The 20,329-nt window shown below is 42.4% G+C and overlaps 1 protein-coding gene across 5 annotated transcripts in view; it reads right to left on the reverse strand.

Annotated features, from left to right (window-relative positions):
* Positions 1-17,569, reverse strand: part of fam49al (family with sequence similarity 49 member A, like) — a 28,305-nt gene extending 10,736 nt beyond the window's left edge. The window contains exons 1-3 of one of the 5 annotated variants that reach the window (XM_026348154.1): positions 17,270-17,569; positions 5,166-5,256; positions 1,337-1,416 (exon numbers count right to left, since the gene is read on the reverse strand). In XM_026348154.1, coding sequence (XP_026203939.1) covers positions 1,337-1,406 — 70 coding nt within the window. In that variant the 5' untranslated portion in view covers positions 1,407-1,416; positions 5,166-5,256; positions 17,270-17,569. Of the gene's footprint in view, positions 81-1,336; positions 1,417-3,651; positions 5,112-5,165; positions 5,257-17,269 lie in introns of those variants that run through there. The other 4 variants (XM_026348151.1, XM_026348155.1, XM_026348152.1 and 1 more) reach the window with 4 other exon arrangements.
* Between the last annotated feature and the right edge of the window lie 2,760 nt (positions 17,570-20,329).

Genomic DNA, 20,329 nt, shown 5'->3' on the forward strand with positions numbered 1-20,329 from the left:
GTTCAAAGTCAAGGAAAACTATTGGGCCATGCTCAAGTTCGGCGCAAGCCAGCACTTTCAGGAGGTTTCCCATGAGCCCCCTGGAACAGAAAGAGGGGAGAAGTCTGTGGGTGATGAAGGGATGGGTGTCGGGGTTGTGCGCATGTACATGTGTGTATGTGTGAGTGAGCTGGATGTGCGTGTGTGTATGTGGTGTGTGAGAGGTGAAGGTGTCGGGGTGAGGGACTGGATATGAGCAGGTTGCTGTAATGGCATGGTGGAAATGTGTCCTGGGTGAAGCATGGCAACATGGACACAGAGCTTCTTTAATCCCACTCACAGTTGTTAGTTATAACTTGCTTTGAATAAAAAGCTCCCTGATTTGGTGGCACATATAATACAGTAGCAGTGTTCCAGTTTAGAGGTCAAATATAACAGAGAATGTGCTTGGAAAGGTGAGAGATAAAAATTACTTGAGTAAATCTTTGTTTCGGTACAAACTGAGCAAAAAAGAAAATTGGCTGAGAGAGAATTAAAATAAATTCTGCTGTAAAACAAAAGTCAAATTCAAATTGCATGACATTATATTGTACTCAATTTAACTGAAATCAGCAACAAATCTTCCAAAATTTTTAATTAAGAGATAATAAAATGTAGTTGCAATAGAAAACAAACTTAAAAACAAAGGTATTATAAAACTGCACAGGCCTAATATGATTTGAGTGCCCCCATTTGTGGTCCGACGCTAACCCTGTAATGAGAGCTGTTTCACTGCTGACACCGATTTGTGTCAGCAATGAAACTGAAACAAAGAGTAATGGGTTTCTGTGAGTCAAAAGTAACCAAATGAAGCACTCATATTCTTATAATTGCCTCATTCATTTAGTTCCTTTTCGAGTTTTGGCCTGATTGTTGTGAGGCTTTGTTTAATAATAGTGGCACAAATTGAATCCCGTCAAATTACCTTTTATTAACAGGTAAACGAAAGGTGTTGTTTCATAGGAAACACCTAAATTGACTGCTCTCTGAAAACATAACTAATTTTGATTCATCCTCATTCACTCTACCTTCTCACCATTGTATTTGTTTCTGTGGATCATATGTTTAGACTGTCAGTGACCAGGACACCTTTTGTGCCCATGAAATCAGTGAAAGAGGGACTAAAGAGCATCTGATAATGACAAACCACACCCACAACACTCCATGACACCATCAACAGCTCAGCAGCTCACATCCAAATATACTTCCCCTGACCCCACCCCGCCGACATCCCACTGAACACCTCTGCTCCACACACACACGTGCGCTCACAATTCAAGCACACAGACACGTGCACACGTCCCCGGCGCTCACTTACTTTCAAAGTCCAGGAAAAAATGTGGACAGTTCTCTAAATCCTTGCCAAGGACCTTAATGAGGTTCCCCATGGCTGGCGACCTGGACGGGAGGAAACAACAAAATGCATACAGTACGCAGAACCTGGCAACCCGCACGAAAATGCACGACATGCACATGGAGAACACAGCAGGTTGTGACTGTTTTCGTTTTTTACCCATCTGCACTTGTCTAATTATCCGTTCCTCCTCTCCTCCTCCACTCTTCTGTCTAAGCAATATGTCCAGAGCAAAGTCAGACATTCTAGTCATAAACAAAGCGGATCACAGTTTGCATCCCATACACAGCGTATGCTGGATTCGATTAGAGGTGGTCCTAAATCCAGTAGTGAATCATTTAGCTCACTCATTGGGAGTCACTATAGCTGAGCAGTGGTTTTAATCCATTTACAATATTATATTAACTTAATAAAAGCCTGCTATGGGGGGCTATGCTTGTCTAATGCTCTTCATGTACAGTACTCTATAGATAGTTTATGACAAGCTCTTTAAAGGAAAAACCAGATGCCAGCGCTTTGTGAAACCAATGATGCAAGCTTCATTAGATTATACTGCAGTCAGACAGGCAGGACATACAGGTCTAAATGTGTTCATATATAGGACCAGCTTTAACAACATAGGGTATGGGACAGTCGTCCTCAGTTTCAGTTTCTTCAATCCCAGTTTGGTAGGTCAGTGCAAGTGTATGCTATGAATCCAAATATTGTCAAACTAGAGGTGAGAACTAACAGAAAAACTGCACTGTAATCACACCAAGTAATATTATAAATACATTTTTATACAAAAATGTTATCATGAAAGACAGCGTAGAGGAGAACTATGATTCATGAAAGGAAAGTGTCATAAATATGCTAATTTTAAATGTGTTGTCATTATCCCTAAATAATGTGCCAACTATTATGCATTTATGTGTACTGTTCTCTAATTACTTAATCAAACACATGTTGAAAACAGGCTGATTTGTAATACTAAATTACTGTAATATTGTGGTAAAAAAAAAAAAAAAGAAATGGCACGTGAACCCTCTGACTGATTTGCTTGCAAATCAGGACTTGAGTTTGAATATTTAATTCAGTGCATGCATCTTCAATAGAGACAAGTTGATACAGAATAAAAAACAAGTTGATACGCAGTATACATCTAATACTGTCAGGCAGTGTGGCATAAGATGATTTTAACAAGCGTTAGGATATAGTAGTTTAATGAAAAGAGAAGTTGAATTGAAATAGATGTTGATTACTCAAATAGGGAGATAATTGAGAAGTCCTTCCTAATCGTCTCGCGCCTTTTCGATCATAGAGGGACTTCGTTTGCAGAAATTAGGCAGCTGCCAAGTTTCACTTCCTCCGTCGTGCCCTCTGCGTTTATGTATTATGTTGTGCATTGGAGGCTTGTCATTTTCCCCCCTGCAATGATGTTTTATGGCTAGCATTAGCATGTTTACGAGGTGCCACAGTCCTGTAAAGAAAGCCCACTCTCATCGCTGTTACTCAGCAAGAAGTGGTGTTGCAATGCAGCACTCGTGCACAGACAGACAAGGAATAGAGTTACGCTGTCCAGTCGCTGAGAGAGCTGGATGTCATTTCCCCTAAGTAGCTGTTTTAGGTATAGATGATGCTGAATGCCCTGTAGGCTACTACATGTCTACAAAAAATCTGTAGGGATGCTAAGAGAGAGAGCTGTATGCTGAGTCACTGCTATAACCGATGAGGATCAGTCCAAACGTGTAAAACGCACCTCCCGACTTTTAAACCACCTGCTCCAAGGCACACACAGATCTGGCGCTGTGAATACATGAATAACAGATTCATACATTCAGCCTGACAAGGTGATTGCAAAGGCGAAGTCAACTGAGCTTCATATCCGAGCTTCCTATGAGGCTTTGTGACATGTGAATAAGTGTTTGTCAGGGGTAGCCGCACACCGGCCACGCTCACACGAACGCACATTCACTGAGTCTGGAGCAGCATGTGGTCCATCCCGAGAGCAGCGCTCGGCTCACGGTTGCCAGGATACTGTTGGCCTGGCAATATCGTCTGTTCGTCTCAGCAGAAGATGTAGAGTGGAGGAAAAAAAAAAAAAAAAAAAAGCACCAAGCTTTCACTCACAGACTGGGTGAGGTGCTCACAACACTGAGCTGATGCATCAGCCTTTACTACTTGAAGCAAGTGTTACTGTCAGATCACACATGGCAAACACTAAGATGCACTTTACATAACCTTTAAGCCAGCAAATCCAGAAACTAACCACCAGCCTGTCACAATCTCCCACTTCTTACCCTCGTCACTTCTTTGTTTTTCCTCAGCCCTCAGTTTCTTCTCCTCCCTTCTTCTCTTGACTTTGCTCTTTGTCTTATGAATCCGTCGCTGTGAGTAAATACGAGGTTAGTCCGAGAAAACAGCACTCTTACGATGCCGCTCTCTGCTTTTCTCTGAGACTGATGTAAACTTCTGCTCTTGCTCTTTCTCTTTCTCTCTCTGTATCTCTGTCCACTTCACACTTCTCTTTTTTAGCCATCTATTTAAAGGCGTGTGGTTTTCTCTATTCGCTGTGTGCTAGATGCCGCTTTTGTTTTTCAAGCTTTATTTTGTAAAAAGGATCAACTCCTGGATGAGGTTTATAGTACACAAAGCATACAATATGATATATTTATGTTATTTAGATTTTTCTCCTCTGGCTGAATTGTCATTATGTGTGTCTGTAACTTTTCAATTCATACGCAAAACTCGTAACTGTCTTTATGTTTCTGACGTCAGAATGGGTTCCTCAAAAATATCCCCTCCAGCTTGTCTTCTCTGCCTCACTTCTCTGTTCACCACTCAGCAGCACTCTCTCATCTGCACTGGCCTTGTCTTGTCAAAGCGCATCTTTGTCATGGTGTCATTCAGTCTCACTTATGGCCCTAAGGTGCAAACAGGTCTAAGTGGCAAAATAGAAATGGCGGGCGGCACAAACGCACATTTGCCTTCAAAGTTGTAATAATGTATATTGCATAAAAGCAATTTATCAAAGACGCGCAATGTGATCATTAAGACGCAGCGCTCTGTGAATTAGGAAGTGTGTTTGGTGGCCACTGGTTTCAGTTTCTGTTGTACACACGATGTTTGCACTCAGCCGGCACAAAAGTGGAGCAAAGTGCTTCTCTTATGCAACCGCAAAGCACACAGCTCTCATCTGTAGTCCGGCAGGAGGAACCAAACCGAGGGGGGGATCCTCGAGTCAGGATAAAGACACAGCCCGGCTCCCGCATTGGCGGCTGAAAGGCAAACCTGGGCCAGACTGGGTGCCAAGCAGCGGAGCGAGGCTTCCCAGTCTCTTTTCAGCTCTTACTGAAAGCTTCCTCCTGTTATAGCCCAGAAGCTTCATCTGTGTGGATTTCAGTGAGCGCAGGAACAGCTCTGCTCGTGTTTGTCAAGTCCATCCTCTATTAACTCACCGGTAATACCATCTGAACCCCCTTTCTCCATCTGTGTCTCCTTCTCTCTCCATCTAACCACGGTGATCTCTCTTTCTGTCACACACTAGCTGACTAGGTATTCAGTGGTCTGTGATTCAAACCCCATTTAGCAGCTGCACTGTACACAAAGCATGCAGAAACTGCTCTCTTCCAGCTTGCATCTCTCTTCTCTACCCATCAGCTTCCTCGCTCCTTAACTGTCCATCCATCTCCCGTCTTTCTAATTCATCCATATGGCGTCTCTCCACTGCATCCTTATTTTCCTGCTGTTTTTCCGGCTGTGTTTTTTTTATTTCTCCTCCTGCATTTTTTCACTCCTCATTTTGCATTCCTACCTTCGCTTGTGTTTATCCCTCTGGAACACTTCACTGCATCAACCAGGGCTTGTCAGCTCCACACGGTGGTTACAGCATCAGCACCCACCACCTGACAGATAGACAGAGAGATGGACGGCGAGAAAGAGAAATTAGCATAAAAATTCCATGTCAGGTAGCCTAAAATGCAGCGTTCAGAAAAGCAGGAGAGGGAAAAAAGATTTTTGTGTAAAGGTGCACAGAGTCAGCAAGGGCAAAGATGAATATCCAAGGACAAAAAGTTTACGGCTCAGTTGAAGATAAGCTGCTTGCTAGCATACAGTTGCCTTTTCACACATTTAACAGTAGCGGATACAGTACAGAGTAATGCTAAAAGTCATTTAAAGCCAAGTTTCTTTTGAAATGTGAGGATTTGTTGTTATAGGCAGGACAGGTGAGGTTGATTTGATGACTGATAGAAGGGCTGCAGTTGGAGGCCTCGAATAGTTAGACTGCTGTCTAGTCTGTAACACACTCAGGTGACCCCTGGGTAGAGTATTAAGTGTTTTAAAGACATTATTTGTGTTATTGTGTGACTGTGGACTACTTTTTTTACTTGCGTCAACGTGGGTCGGGGTAGCTGAGAAGAGGCAAAACCTCTGTGAATGCCCCTACAACACGTGGGTGTTTTCAGTGTGTAGTGTCGAGACGGGGGCACTTTGTGGGTTGCTGTAGTTTGTAGTGTATGTTTGGCTCTATACCCTCATCCACTGGTTTTGGCGTTGGGGTGTAGCCTTATAGCCTTGAATCCCTTGAATCTTGGGTAGTAGTAGTAGTGGGCGGACATTCAAAATGACCCCGAGAGCACAACAAACACTCATTACTGAGGTGACGTAGCTATCCTGAGAGACAGCCAAAGACTTGAAGGCATCATTGGAACTGGCAAAAATCAGTGTTCATGGGTCTACAGTAGGTAAAACATCGAACAAGCAGGGTGTCTATGGAAGGACACCACGAAGGAAGCTGCTGCTTACTTAAAAGAACATTGCTGCATGTATGACGTTTGTGAAAGAACACATTGACATTCCACAGCAGTTTTGGCAAAATGTTTTGTGTACTGATGAAACTTTATTGAACTGTTTGGAAAGAACCCACAACACTACATCTGGCATAAAAAAGGGAGCAGCATATCATCATAAAAACATCATATTAATCGTGAAGTATGGTGGAGGTTGCATTATGATTCGGGCCTGCTTGGCTGCATCAGGGCCTGGCCAGCTTGCAGTGATTGCCGGGAAGATGAATTCCCAACTGTATCAAAAAATCTTTCAGCACAATGTGAGAATGTCTGCACGTCAGCTGAAACTCTGTAGAAGTTGGATGATGTTACAGGACAATGAAACAAAACACCAGAGGAAGTCGACAACAGAATGACTTCAGAAAAACAAAATCAACGTGGCCAAGTCAGAGGGCAGACCTCTAACCAGTAGAGACGCTATGGAAGGACTTCAAGAGTGCTACACACACGAGATGTCCAAAGAATATGAGAGAGCTAAAGCAGTATGACAAATGAATGCAGAAAACCATGCAATTCTAATGGGTTCACTTTTTCTTGCCACTGTATATGAATTTGTAATAATAAAGAAGCAGTTATTTGAACTAGTCCTCCTACCATCTCATGTCGTTTCAATGACGTTATGTACTTCCAATGATAATGGGTTATTACAATATCCACTACATTACTTATGTAGTGAATACTTACTGAATTTAAGTAATTCAACCTTATACTCACTTTTAGCTATTTTGGTCACAGAAAATATTCGACTTATTAGCTAACGCTCGCTAGCCACTACTGTAAGTGCTTGTTCAGTGCTGAGAAACTGCTTTTTTGCTAAAATTGTCTGCTGCGGCGCGAGAAAACAAGAGAAAGAAACAAGCTAAAAAGCTCATCAGCGTAGGGCACCAAGTGTAGAATCAGATGACAGCTCTCTGTAAGTTTTTCACAGTAAGCAAACCTAGAAGACTCTTCCTTTCCCATTTTCACATTTCGAAAATGGACTGATCTTGTTAGGCTTATCTTATTCATTGTGCGTCTCTCACGATTACAGTGTTGTCTTTCCCGCTGACTGGTGTAACTATTAACACTGCTGCTGCTGCCATTGCATCATCGAATCTCATCAGGAGAAAGTGCAGACAGCAGAGAGGCGGGGACTTTGAAGAATAGTTGCCAGGGAAACACAGCCTCTTATTCTCATGGCAACGTGCAGTCGAGCAGTGTTCTGTGTTATCAGTCGGGTGGATTGGATGGATGAATGGATGAAGGCAGTGACTTTCCTAGTTGTGGGGCTTGTAAACTGCGACATCCACCCTTGGAATTATACATAGCTCATGTAAATAGCTTAACGCTAATCAATGTCTCTTCTCTTTGGAGGGGCAAAGGTCAATAATTTTATAGTCATGTATGAGGTCAAGATAGGACTTGACATAAGACACAGGAGCTTAATACTTAATGAAAAAGTTGACTTAGTCTTCGATTAAAATGGCTCTTTCTTCTACTTTCTAGTGTGACTTGTTAAAGCCTTCTGTCCCTTTTTCTTTTCGACTAACGTAGATTTTCTGTCAACGAAAATTCACATCATGTACATTTTCTCATATTTTTAGAAGTCGTTGTTTGAGGTACAGCCTGCTATTGTAGGAAAAAACAGCTCTCTGTAGCTGTTGCCACACCTATTAAGGCTTATATAAGATTACACTGAGAACAGATATCTAATTTTACTCCAGCTGCAGGGGTCTGACGACACATTTTGATGGATTACTATTTTCAATTTGGCTTATTACTCAAGCTCTTAAGTTTGCCATTTGAGCTCCACACCACCTGTTTGCTTTCTTAGCACTACTTAATCTGCACATGAACTTCAGTTTCCTTCTGTGCATTTGGCATACATACAGCATGTGGGTTTCAGGTGAAACACTTTCATCAATTTAATTAATCTCCCAGTCACAGTAAAATGTTGATACATATTATCAAATGCAGCCCAATTAAACAGGAGGTCACAGAGGTCAGTGGTCCAATGTTCCATATAGCAAATAAATGCTGCTTGTTTCAGAAAGATGTTTGCGTGACAAAGGAAAAACTAGCATATATATTTCTCATACGGTGTAGGTCCACCACTGTTTTCCATAACTTATCTAACGCTCACTTAAAATAATAATAATAATAATTTCCTCCACAAGATGCATTAATTTAGTTTTTTGTTCTCTACGAATTTTATTCTGCTTTTCCCTTTAATTTGTTTATTATACTTAATATTAAGTATTTAAAGTCGAAGATAATCAATCCAAATCCAGGAAGACTTTTATATTGGAGCTGCCAATATATCAGTGTCGTTCTAATCATACAAAATGACTCTGCAGTCGCCCCAGAGCAGGCACAGTGGAAGAGAAGTCTAGATAACCGCAGGTTTTTGAATGTAGCTGCTTGTTTAGACTGCAAGGATGAAACTCACAGATCACAAAGTTACCATGCACGGACATCTGTCTGTTTTGCGAGGTACTCAGCTCATGTTACTTCTGCTCACTGAACAGGTCTTTCTTTTAAAAAGTCCCAGCGGTGATCATTCCTATTCTCACTCCGTCTGTCTCTTTCACTCTTTCTCAACCTTTTTGCCTGTGCTTTCGGCGCACCCCACTCCCCACCCCCTGTTCACCCCCAGCCCCTCTTTTATGCAGCCGTTGATTCACTCATCTTCTCACTGCACAGCCTCCTGACCTCGTCCTGTGTTCGTGTGTCTTTTATATCCTCCTTCTATCTTTTACTGCTTTGTTCTCAGCATATTCTCCCTAAAGACAAACAAGTGCACAAGTCTCACATGTGTGTTTCAAGAGAAAGGAGGGGAAAAAGACGAGGAGTAAAGTGAACTAAGCATTTACCTGAACTCTGTTAATGCAACTATTTATTTGCAGATTATGTAATGTTGTTGTTGCCGTAACGTTGTTGTAAGTACAACTTAGAAGAGGCGATAAGAGGAGAGAAAAAAATGAGAAGGAAACGACAGGATAATATAAGGTAAGAATAGGAGAGGAGAGGAGAGCAAAAATTAAGGCAGAATAGGAGTGGAGAAGAAAGAAGAGGGGAGAAGGTAAGAAAGTGATGGAGGAGGAAAAATGAGAAAAGAAGTGAGGTTGGGGAGGAGATGAGGAAAGAAATGAGTGGACAGCAATAGATGAAAGGATGCCAGGAGAGGATGGGTGTGACGAAAGGGGAGAGAAGCAAGGAAAATGAAGGAAAATGAAAGGAGATGTGTATTGATAAAGAGCCAGTCTGAGGAGTAGAACAGCAAAAGGGGTCCACTGACCACTGCTCAAGATTGGCTGGTGATGGAATGCTGCATCCAATTTGCCTCAAGCCCACACAGGCACACAAGCACGTACATATACATACACAATTTTATAGATACATAACAACATAGACATTCTGGCATCCTTCGATGAGGTGAGATACGTGAGAAAACAAGAAGGGAGCGTGAGAGCGGAAGGAAGGAGTAACAGAGAAAAAAAAAGAAAGAAAAAATGGATGGATGGAGGTTACGATTATCAGGCGTCACCCCTCCCCCCCTCTCTTGCACATACAGACACACACACACCGAGTCTGAGTCCAGAGCAGTGCATGGTGCCTCATGAAAAGGCGCTTGCAAATGAGCATTGTGTGCTGCTGACAAAGAAAGAGGGAGGATAGAGTGAGAAGAGACAGAGAGAGGAGCGATGGACAGGGAGATGGTACAGCATGTTTAAGTTGCACTTGGAAGACGTTTTCTTTACGTGTAACACACTGCTAATGTCATCGTTTTTCAAGTTGAAGAAAAGAAGCGGGTCAACAACTGAGTGATTTATAGGCTTATTGTGGACGTGGATTAAAAACTGAGCTCTGTCTTTATTGTGTAGATGCTACAAAGATTTACAGTGGGCCTATATGAATTTACATTAGTTACATACCTTTTTGTCAAAGCATGAGAGATTCTTAGTAATCTACTCGCTTTCAGAGCTGTGTTTTCTTTCATTTCTCCGCCACAGAGATAAATATATGCCTTATATTTAATGTAGCCATTAATATTTTAATAGCACATTTTGGCTCTGGGGTGTGTTGAACCTCAGGAAAAGCAGATTGGAAAAATGACAGCCATGGATTTTTGGTTTTAAGAGAAATGTCCTCCTTGTGTTTCAGCTGTCAGAGAGTGAATTGATGTACAGTGAGCTCTTGTTATCTGTATTTGTGATGTGGAATGCCAATTAGTTGCTATCAAAGGGAGGGTTATAGGCTTTTAGGGACTCACAGGGGGCTCGTGTTGCTTGTATGTGCTATGTGTATCCTTCCCTGACCCCCCGCTCTTTGTCTCTGATGGTTAAATGGGTCAGGGTAGTATTTGCGGGTATATGCTTGTGTGTCCACGTACGGTTAATTTTGTCGTGATAAAAATAAAAGTGAGTTCAACAGATTTCAATGGAGTTGGTTAAGATTGTGTTTGTGTGTGTGGCAGATGCCTGTACATTTAGTGTGTTTGTAGTCACCTGACATTGAATTGAATTAGTCTCATGGTTTGTGTGTGTGTGAGTGTGTGTGAACATGTAAAACAGCGAGTGAGCAACAAGGACTACTATAAAATGGCACATAAAGCCAGTTTGAACTCAACTCCCTGGCGTCTCACTGTCTTGTAATTCTCCTTTCTCCTTCAACTCTCCTTCACTCTTACCATACATTCACTGTCTATCTGTCCTTCTGTCTTTCTGTCTGTCCACTTTGTCCTCCTGATGTTTCACAGGTGTACACGCCTGCACACTCGTCCCATGTTTACACAATCATACACTTTAATTTTGAGCAGACTTTTGAATCTATACCCTCAGAAAAGATAAGTTAAAAGTTATCGGTGTGCTGTGTATGTAGTTAAGTAACTTAGTTACATTGTATTGCCAATGTACTGTCCACGTGTCTAATTTATCACTAAAATTTAAATTTAACTGTTAATCTAGAATAAAGCAAAAACAGTAAGTTTCAGTACAATAATTTTTCTAAGCAAAAGCAAAAACTTTCTATTATTATAATTTGTACTGTATCTTGTATGTTCTGTGTACTATTACTGTACTATGTTATGTGGAATAGGGATAGAGCATGTGCCTCAATGCCCCAGCCAAAGCATGTAACCACAGAGAATGAATGAATGGGTTGACCTCCGACCCTAGTGTGACCTAGAATCTATATTCAGCTGTGTGTGTCGAAATCCTCCACCCTCCACATACCGGGAAGAGCCAGTGTGTCCTTGACAGGGGCGAAGCTCCATCAGACTATGCTGCAGTGTGTCTCACATGGCCAAGGATGCAGTTTTACACTATTCACTGTCCCATGGGGAGAAGCGGGATAGCAGCAACAGCAGCTCTCAAATATAGAAAAATGGCTGCAATGTATAGCATGGAGCTCAATCCAGTGCAGAGAAAAAAAAATAAGCAATGGAACTGGATATAAATGAGCTAAAGAAAAGGTGGTTTGGGACATGTTGGTGGAACCCTGGTGTGAAAGTTTGAGGGCTTGGCACTTATTGTGGTTTATTTCTGTCTGGTGGTTTATTTTTGAGTTAAGTGTCCATTGTTTCTTTGCAGTTTGGTGGGGAAAAAAAGAACATATCTACAAATCCTCGCTGACTGGAGCTGAACTAATTAGTGAGCACGCGTGTGTGTTCTTGTGCAAAGAAATTAAAAATGACTATGTATAGTCTCATGAGCCTGATCAAACACCAAACACATGCATGGCTGCCAGCATCCTGGTGTGCCCACAGCAGATCTGGCACACATACAGGCACACACACACATAGCCACACAGGTAACACTTATAATAAGGGCAGTAAATGAAATGAGAATCGATCATTCATATATTTGGTTACTGTTGCTAAGCTTGTTGAGCTTTCCAACCTTGCACTGTGCATATACAGATTATACTGGCAGTTTCACCACTCACACGTTTCACTCAGTTATGAAACAATGGGTCTTCAATTTCACACAGAGGCTTTTCGGTTCTTGCTGGCAATTGTCACTTTAGGCATCTAATTCTATTCATAGTGCAGGTGTCTCACTGCTGAGGGTTTTCTAACTTAACGCTCACTGGACCGTTCTGTAGTTTGTCTTAGCAAAGTTATATTAGTAGTAGTAGTATTAGCCGTACGTTCAAATGCAACCAACATTAAAGGAGATTTGTCATCCAAATTCTTAAATTAGATATGTATGTTATTGGACCATCACTATTCAGGCTGTTAGCAACTGTTAGACTGCAGAGAGGAGGTCGAGATACAGAAGCGTAGCAGCACTCCCCATCCCAGCTGTTTAGTCGTCTCTGATCAGAAGAGTGCATCTGTCACCTCTAAGTGTATTTAGCTAGAGTTTCAGTAACCAAACATTTGGTTATCGTATCTCAGTTCATCAACTGAGATCCGTTTGCTTAGTAGACAATGCTACTTTTACACTAATTGCATTAATCTTTAACCTCCTCTCCTCCTGTTCTGCTCTCTTTGGGTTCCCATCAGCCCAAACAGGCTTGTGTTGAACTGCATATATTGATCTCAAACATGACCAAGGGGTCAACATTTGGGCTATTTATTGATGTTAGTGGACGGCAATTGATCTGATCGACAACAGGCCGTGATACTCAGATCCCAAGTAATCTGATTACATCCACCCTCTCTTCTTTTGGTGCCATTAAGGGAGACAAGTCAAGTGTGGTTAGAAGTAGACTGGCCGAGACAGGATTCACCGCAGCGTGTTTCTGTGTCTTATTGGATTGGATCATGCGTTTCAAAAAGTTTCAGCAGGACACCCATAGTAAGGAGAACGGAGTTTAAGGACTTTTCAATGGTTTCTAAAAGTGACGTCCAACTTCAAGGGTTACGTAATATCACTGAAGAGTTATCAGCGCTTGTCAGTGAGAATTAAATCTCACCATCTCCTGAATCTTTTTTTTAACAGATTCAGTGGGTTGCTTCAAAGGTGTGTTGAGTTAAAGAACTTGTCATTTTAAAACTTGTCAGTATAGACTTTTAATCAAACGTTGCGTCCTTATTTCTCCTCCTCGCTTCTTTTCAATCAAGCAGGATGAAGAATTGTGTGGATCAAGTGTCTTGGGCAGGTTTGAGCTTTGGTATTATTCCTTAATTTGTAATTTTTTTCAATTTGCTTTCTAGCACCCTGACAGATCTGTAATCAGTGTGGAATATTTTGGTTGTTTAGTCCAGAAGATGTGTAAGTACATATAATTTGGTGTTTTATGTGCAGTTATGTGCTGGACTATTTCTCGGCTGGGCACAGGAACTTCCTGAAGTCTCTGCTGGTTGCCTGGCAACCTCACAATTTTTATCTTTCGCTGAATTTAGCTATAGCTATAGCACATTAATTAGTGCATGTCAGGTGTTGATAGGAGGATTTTGTAATCTTCAGACAGACCCAAACTAGGCATTTCCCTTTTCCAGACTTTACGTGAAGAGCTATAGCCTTTTGTTTAGTGGACCTAGATGGTATAGATATAACCTTCATCATCTATATCTGGACCCTGCCTCATCATCCTGCGCTCTCCATCGCTCCACTCTGGTGCCTTTTTAACAGGATCATCTCTGCTCTAAGGGAGTAATCCCTCATTTCTGACAATACCGGCTTAAAAACCACAAGATTACCAGATTGAGACGGATCACATCTCAAATTCCCACATTAGCCTCAGCCGTGGATACAATACTAGTCTGATCCAACCTCTGGAAACCAAACAGAAAACAAAATGAACCTTGACAGCAAAGCACGGGAGCTCAAGTGGCAGACGTTTGCATGACAGATGTCGCTGCTAGACAGATGGGTCAGTGAGTCAACGAGATTAGAAGTGAAAACCAGTTCCACCACATGGACAAACATATGGATGGTGTTGTATTTTAATCAGAGAATTGAATGCAACATGGTTGTGCGTGCACTTGTTTCCGACTTCGTAACAGGAGTCTGACAAGCTCTTCTGAGTAGAAAAGAGAAACAATGCACCGCACTGACGGGCTGTGAGTATGGGATGTTCAAAGACAGTTTGGGATTAAAGTTGTCAAACCAGATGTGAAATTTTCAAGTGAAACAGCTGTAGGAAACTTTCCAACGTTATATCAGAAAGCTAATTAGTCCTAGTTCCACAGAACAATGTACAGCAGGTAGCAGCAGATGTGTCTGTGTCTTACCTTTAATGTTGACTCTAAACTTTAAAATGTTCTCACAGGCTCTTCTATTAGCACCTTCACTGTCACAACTCCTTTTTTTAGGCTTGAACCATGACACTTTGGACTTGCTGCACACGTTTCCATGTCACTGTATGTGTCACTCATCAGCCTCACTCGTAGACTTGTCAGTCGAGGTTATGCTGCAACCGCAGTAATGTCTAGTTCTGTCGAGGCTGGAGGACATCATTACACATCATTACACCTGATGGCCTGTGTTGACGTTGCTTCTTCCAAATGTGTCAAGTAGTGAGAGAAGCAGCAAAAAACACAATAACATTTCCCATATGTGCCTCCTGTCTACTGTACCTCTGCTTTCCTTTTTTCCTTGTAACCTCACACACACACCCGTCTTCTATTCTAAAGGTAACTCATGAGAAGCATAATGATACACAAAGAGAAAAGGATGTGTAGCTGTAATGTTTCATTGCTGTTACAGCATGAACCTATAGCTTCATGGTGCATACTGTTCAGCAGAAATCATAAGGTAATGTAGAGAGTGTCTTCTCTTTCCCAACACCCCAACCCCCATCACTGTCTTCTGCCTTGTCAAACCTTATAATCCCAATACATGCCAAGACATAAGACATAGTGAGACACACCGTGCACTGGTCATTTGCAAGACAGCAGGACAGAATGATTATGCATCGCTGGAGGACACCGTCACATGCTGTCAACACCATTTTGCGGTGAGCATTTTGACTGGATGAAGGGGAAGCAAGTGACAGAATGTACCAAGGCGATGAAGACTGATTGGAGGAACTTGGAATGAAAGGAAAGGACTACTGAGAGCGGGGATGAATTAACGAGTTAATGACAGAGCGAGAGATGTGAATAGAGAGAATGGATGAGGAGAGATACTGACAGACAAAGAGGGGGAGAGAGAGAGAGAGGGAAGGAGGAGAAGTGTGAGACAAAGACGGAGAAGGAGCGAGGAGAAAGGAGGAAATGCAGACGGGCATGTTTCTATGGGTGCCCAGGAAAGATCTGGGGTGAGGGAATCTTGCATCATCGTGGCAGGCCAATGACAAGGCTCGGTTAAAATGTTCAAAGGGAGTGTCCTAGCAACAGCGGAGTAAATACCACAGCAGCCACCATTACATCTCAGACTGAAAAAAACACATTAACTAACACACTCTTGAACTAGATCACCCATGCTAGCTATTTGATTGCACCTTGCTGTTCATACATGTAAATATTCATACATGTAAATGGGTTGTATCCGGCATTTTTAGATCCACGATCGTACACTGTAAAGCTGGAAAGGACATATTTCAAACGACAGTGATGAATTAAATAAGCATGAAGCACACATTTTTCTCCAGATACATGTGCAATAATCTGCATAATGTTGGGGACAAGTAAAATGTAAATGTAACACTGTGTGAGTACATATATATGACTATTTATCACAAATAATAAACACACAAACGGTAAATACGTGCATATATGTGTATGTGTGTGTTTTTGCACATGCTATATGTGCATAAATGCCTGCTACTTAATATTCAAAATGCTTACAATGCGGTGTGATTTATATTGTGACATAACGTGGTGATGCTACAGCGTGACCACCTTGTAAACCAAATGATTGCGTGTATGTGTGTGTCATAAAAGTCAACACGGCAGTAAGTCAGTTAATCTACTCCTATGGATTATCACCAGAGTCAGTAAATTGCAGGACGCATAGACAGGGACTGGATATTTCCAAAGCACACTGCTCCTGTTTGTTTCTGTCTCTCTCGCCCTCCCACTCAGCCAATACATACACTCAAACACACAGCAGCACTTCATCTTGCTTTCCCTTTTATGCTTTCTATTTATCCATCTCTCCATCCACAGCATCTCTCTCTCTCTCTCTCCCTCTCTCTCATTCTCTCTCATTCTCTCTCCCCCGCACACACAAAGGAGACCTGCAGAGTCACATGGTAGCTTGGTAGGTAGCTTTACCCTTTCTGCCCCTACACCACCATCTAACAACCTCATGTACCCTCTTTTATCCAGCAGATGTTTTTTTTTTTCTTTCAGAAAACTCCTGAAAATCCTTAACCCTCAATCACTCGTCATTCATTCATTCTTCCATTCAGGTTTTTCTTCCCTCCTCCCTGTTTTTCTACTCTAGTTGCATGCACCCACCCCTTGTGATCAGCAGTGCAATCTCGGGCTATTGTTTTTAGCAGGCTATTTGCAGAGACGGCTTTCGTGAGCACAGACGCACTCACACCTCAAACACCTACCTCTGTGTATACAAGTGAGTTTCTATGGTACCAGTACTACTCATTCATTATAGTGGTGGAAATAGGCACTCCAGTGCACCACTGCAATGTATGATGCATGAGGAATGATGCTTCTATGTCCCATGTGTACTACAAAACTGTCACCCATCACTGAAAATATACACACATTATCACAAACGAGCATCTGTGGGAATCCATGTGTCCCTCCTGGATTCCTGCAGAGGTGTGACTGTGACTGTGGCTGTGACTGTGCCACTCTGCCTGAGCAAAGCACCGAAACAGAACAAACCTCCATTGACCTGCCGCACAGGGTTTGATGTAGTGAGGGCCACAGGATCCCTCCCAACCCCCAGGATCTTGACCCACGCTGGCCCTCCACACACATCCAAACCTATGCACCCTCAAGCACTCGTAAGATTCCTGACCTGAAACCCTTTTAAACCGACTGCCGGTCTCTGCCTCTGTCTGTCATCTCACCCTCCATCCTCTCTTCCTCAGCCTCGCTCTCCAGCTCACCGGCTCTCTCTCAGGTGCATGGTGGGATTATCTTCCCTCTCCCTACTGTCAGAACTGAACGAACAGTGCAATGGGGAAGAGATCAAAATGAACAGAACAGAGTGTTGACTCAGCTTACCGGCTGGGCATGCAGGAGGGGAGGATGATGCCGCTGGACTCTGTTCTTCCTTCCTTCTCTCTGGATCGAGGTGAAGCAGAGATGGATGCGGGGAACAAAAGAGAAGGACAAAGGGCAAAAAAAAGAGGCAAAATGCAGAGAGCGGGAGCCGGTGGCTGCTGAGAGAATGAGAAATGGAGGATGCAGAAAAATAAGGGGGAAAAGTCCCTGTGTTGCTTTTCCCTCTCTTCCTTGGTGAGGATCCTTTATCCTTGTGAGCCAGAGGGCTGTGGACTCACCTAAACACTGAGCACACGCACTGCCTCACGCCACACAGCCCTCCCCTCTCTCTCTCTCTCTCTCTCTCTCTCTCTCTCTCTCTCTCTCTCTCTCTGTGCGCTAAAGACAGCAGCTGTTGGTCTATGAGAAATAGAACACTATGTCCCCCTTCCGCTCCCCTTCTTCTCTTACCTCACTCACTCACAAAGACCCCCACCACACACACACACACACACACACACACACACACACACACACACACACACACACACACATTCAGCATGTCCAACACAACCCTCCCCCTTTCTCTCCCACTAGCCTGCTGGCAACAAGAGGAGGGGGCATTCGTCTATTTGTGTGTGCATGGGGCAGAGTTGTATTGTGTTTGACATTGTTTCGGCAGCACTGTGACTTTTTTATGTCCACACGATGTGAAAGTGAATCATGGTGAGTAAGGATGTGCATCAGGGTATTTTTGCAAACTGTGTGGGTGACTGCCGAGCATCATTTGCCACTGTGCTGCAAAGGGGAAGGAAATTCATATTATTTGTGGTTACAGCCCATATGAGTGTGGGCCCGTTTATGTTTGCTGTAAGACCAAACTGCACAGAGCGACTGTAAGCATAAACATTAGACATTTCTGAAACATTACACGTGACACATATTGTTTTTTCACTGCAACAGGTTAAACGACTACTGTTACTCTTTCCCACTTTGTTCTTGTTATTCAGTACGAATTTGAGATGGTGAAAACCCTTTTCAAGGACCTTAACTTTAGAATCATAGCCTGGGCGAAAGGGCGTAGTTAACTGAGACATGGCCAAATTATTACTCTGTGTATGTGTTTGTGTGAGTGTTTGCAGGAACAGAATGTCTATTGTCTGAAGGTCCCAGACCAGTGCTGAGAGGCAGCCCACCCTGGGGACTAGAACAGGGAAAAAGAGCTGGAGACCAAATGCAGCCATGGCTTTCTCTGCTAAGCGCCGAAGTAAGGCCAGAATTAGGTTAAACCTGATGCCCTTTTAATAATGGAGTGTATGTGGGGACACAGGCGGGAGTCGAGTTGATTAACTCTTCTCACTGTGGCCATTATTAATATTTGAACAGGCTGATGGATCAAATGAGCTCAAGAAGGTGCTTGTCATCTAAATGATACAAGCTTAAAACAAGCTTAAAGACGCTGTAAAACTCTGCTGCAAGAAGTAATTAAATGGAACTAATTTAGAAGTTCGAATTACAATGACTTCAAAAGACAACTTTATTATTTTAGGCAGTGAAAATGTTACTTCTTAACATGTAAAAACAACTTACCCGACATGACACAAAGTATAAGGTAGGTGAGTAACATAAATATGGGTCTTCCTGTTTTTGTGGTTGTGTCTGACAAATGGATCCTCTGACGGCTACTTTCACATCACCAAACTATACTAAACAGAACATTTAAAAGTGACTTACTTGAACATCCACTTGTTATAAAATGAACATGCAATATGTGGTGGAAGGTAAAGAAGGATGATTTCAATGTGACCCACAAGAAACACGCCACTGTGCACATACACAGCATGTTGGAGCATTAGTCTTCAGGGACACACGTCTCATTTAATTAAAGAACTCAAAAAAGACTCCTCATCCCAGAATGCTCTGTGGTTGAAGAGCGGAAGAGATGACAGAAATATGGAAGTGCGGCTGTAATGGGTGTCGCCCTCCTGTTGGCAGCAAGTGGAGGAAAAAGATAAGAAAAAAACAAACAAACAGTGGAAAAGCTTTATATTTTATACTTTTGTTAAGACTAACCTTTTCTTTAAAAAGCTTCCATATGCTTACTTTTAGCAGTGAAGACAACCATAGCACTGCTCCACCCAGCCCTCCCCACTCCCAACTCTACTACACCCATTAGTCTTTATTATTAAATTAGAATAAATAAAAAAGCGGCCAAACTCACCAACTTAGCAGGGACAACTGAGATTCTCTGATTGGTTAGAAGGGCTGCACTGCTGCTACACATACTGTATGTTTAACTCATGCTGGGGCAGGTGTTTCTCCACAGAGGGATGTCAGATGAGGCAGGGAAATGAAGGAGAACCAGCATCTGAGTTTGTTGTGAGTCACTGCAGTTTAGTGAGTGGGAGGTTATTATAGTTGCTGTGAGACATTATCATGATGCACCTCAATCTGGTCTTACGTGGTATTTAGTGACTGTATCTGGCTCCCTGAATGTGTAAAACCAATGCTTACAAAAACCCAAGTGAGTTAGAATCAATACTATTAGTTGAATCTGTTTATCTTATCTGATGTCAATGAAATATAAAATTCTAATGTTAAACAAAAAAACAGGGATTTGTCTCAATTTGATGAATAAATACATGTAGGTGTTGTGGCAAGTTGCAAGGATGCATTCCTAAATTTGAGGCTTCCACAACTTGCTAATGGTAGCATCTGTTGGTTTTGGTGCTCAGCAATTCAAGCATGATGGCCTGAGCCTACCGCAGGGCGCGTTACAGCTCACCAACACAATCAATGTCACTGCTCTATTTTCTTTTTTTGGAAAGAACTCCAACATGGACTGGGATCATTTATTAAGTTAGTTATTAACTCGGTGCATAAAAATCTGGAAGGCTATCAAACAATTCCAACTCCAGTTTCACAGTTGCAGCGAGCATCACCACCCCTAATGACTCAAATAGGCACAGGACCAGATGTTCTCTTTGAAACAATAGAGAGGGGGGCACTTCTGCCTCTTGTCTGTGAACAAACATTTCCTTTGATGTGAGGCCTTGTATGGAACCCTCCTGACCAACTGAA

Source organism: Anabas testudineus, chromosome 11 (assembly GCF_900324465.2).
Source record: "Anabas testudineus chromosome 11, fAnaTes1.2, whole genome shotgun sequence".
Lineage (NCBI taxonomy): Eukaryota > Metazoa > Chordata > Actinopteri > Anabantiformes > Anabantidae > Anabas > Anabas testudineus.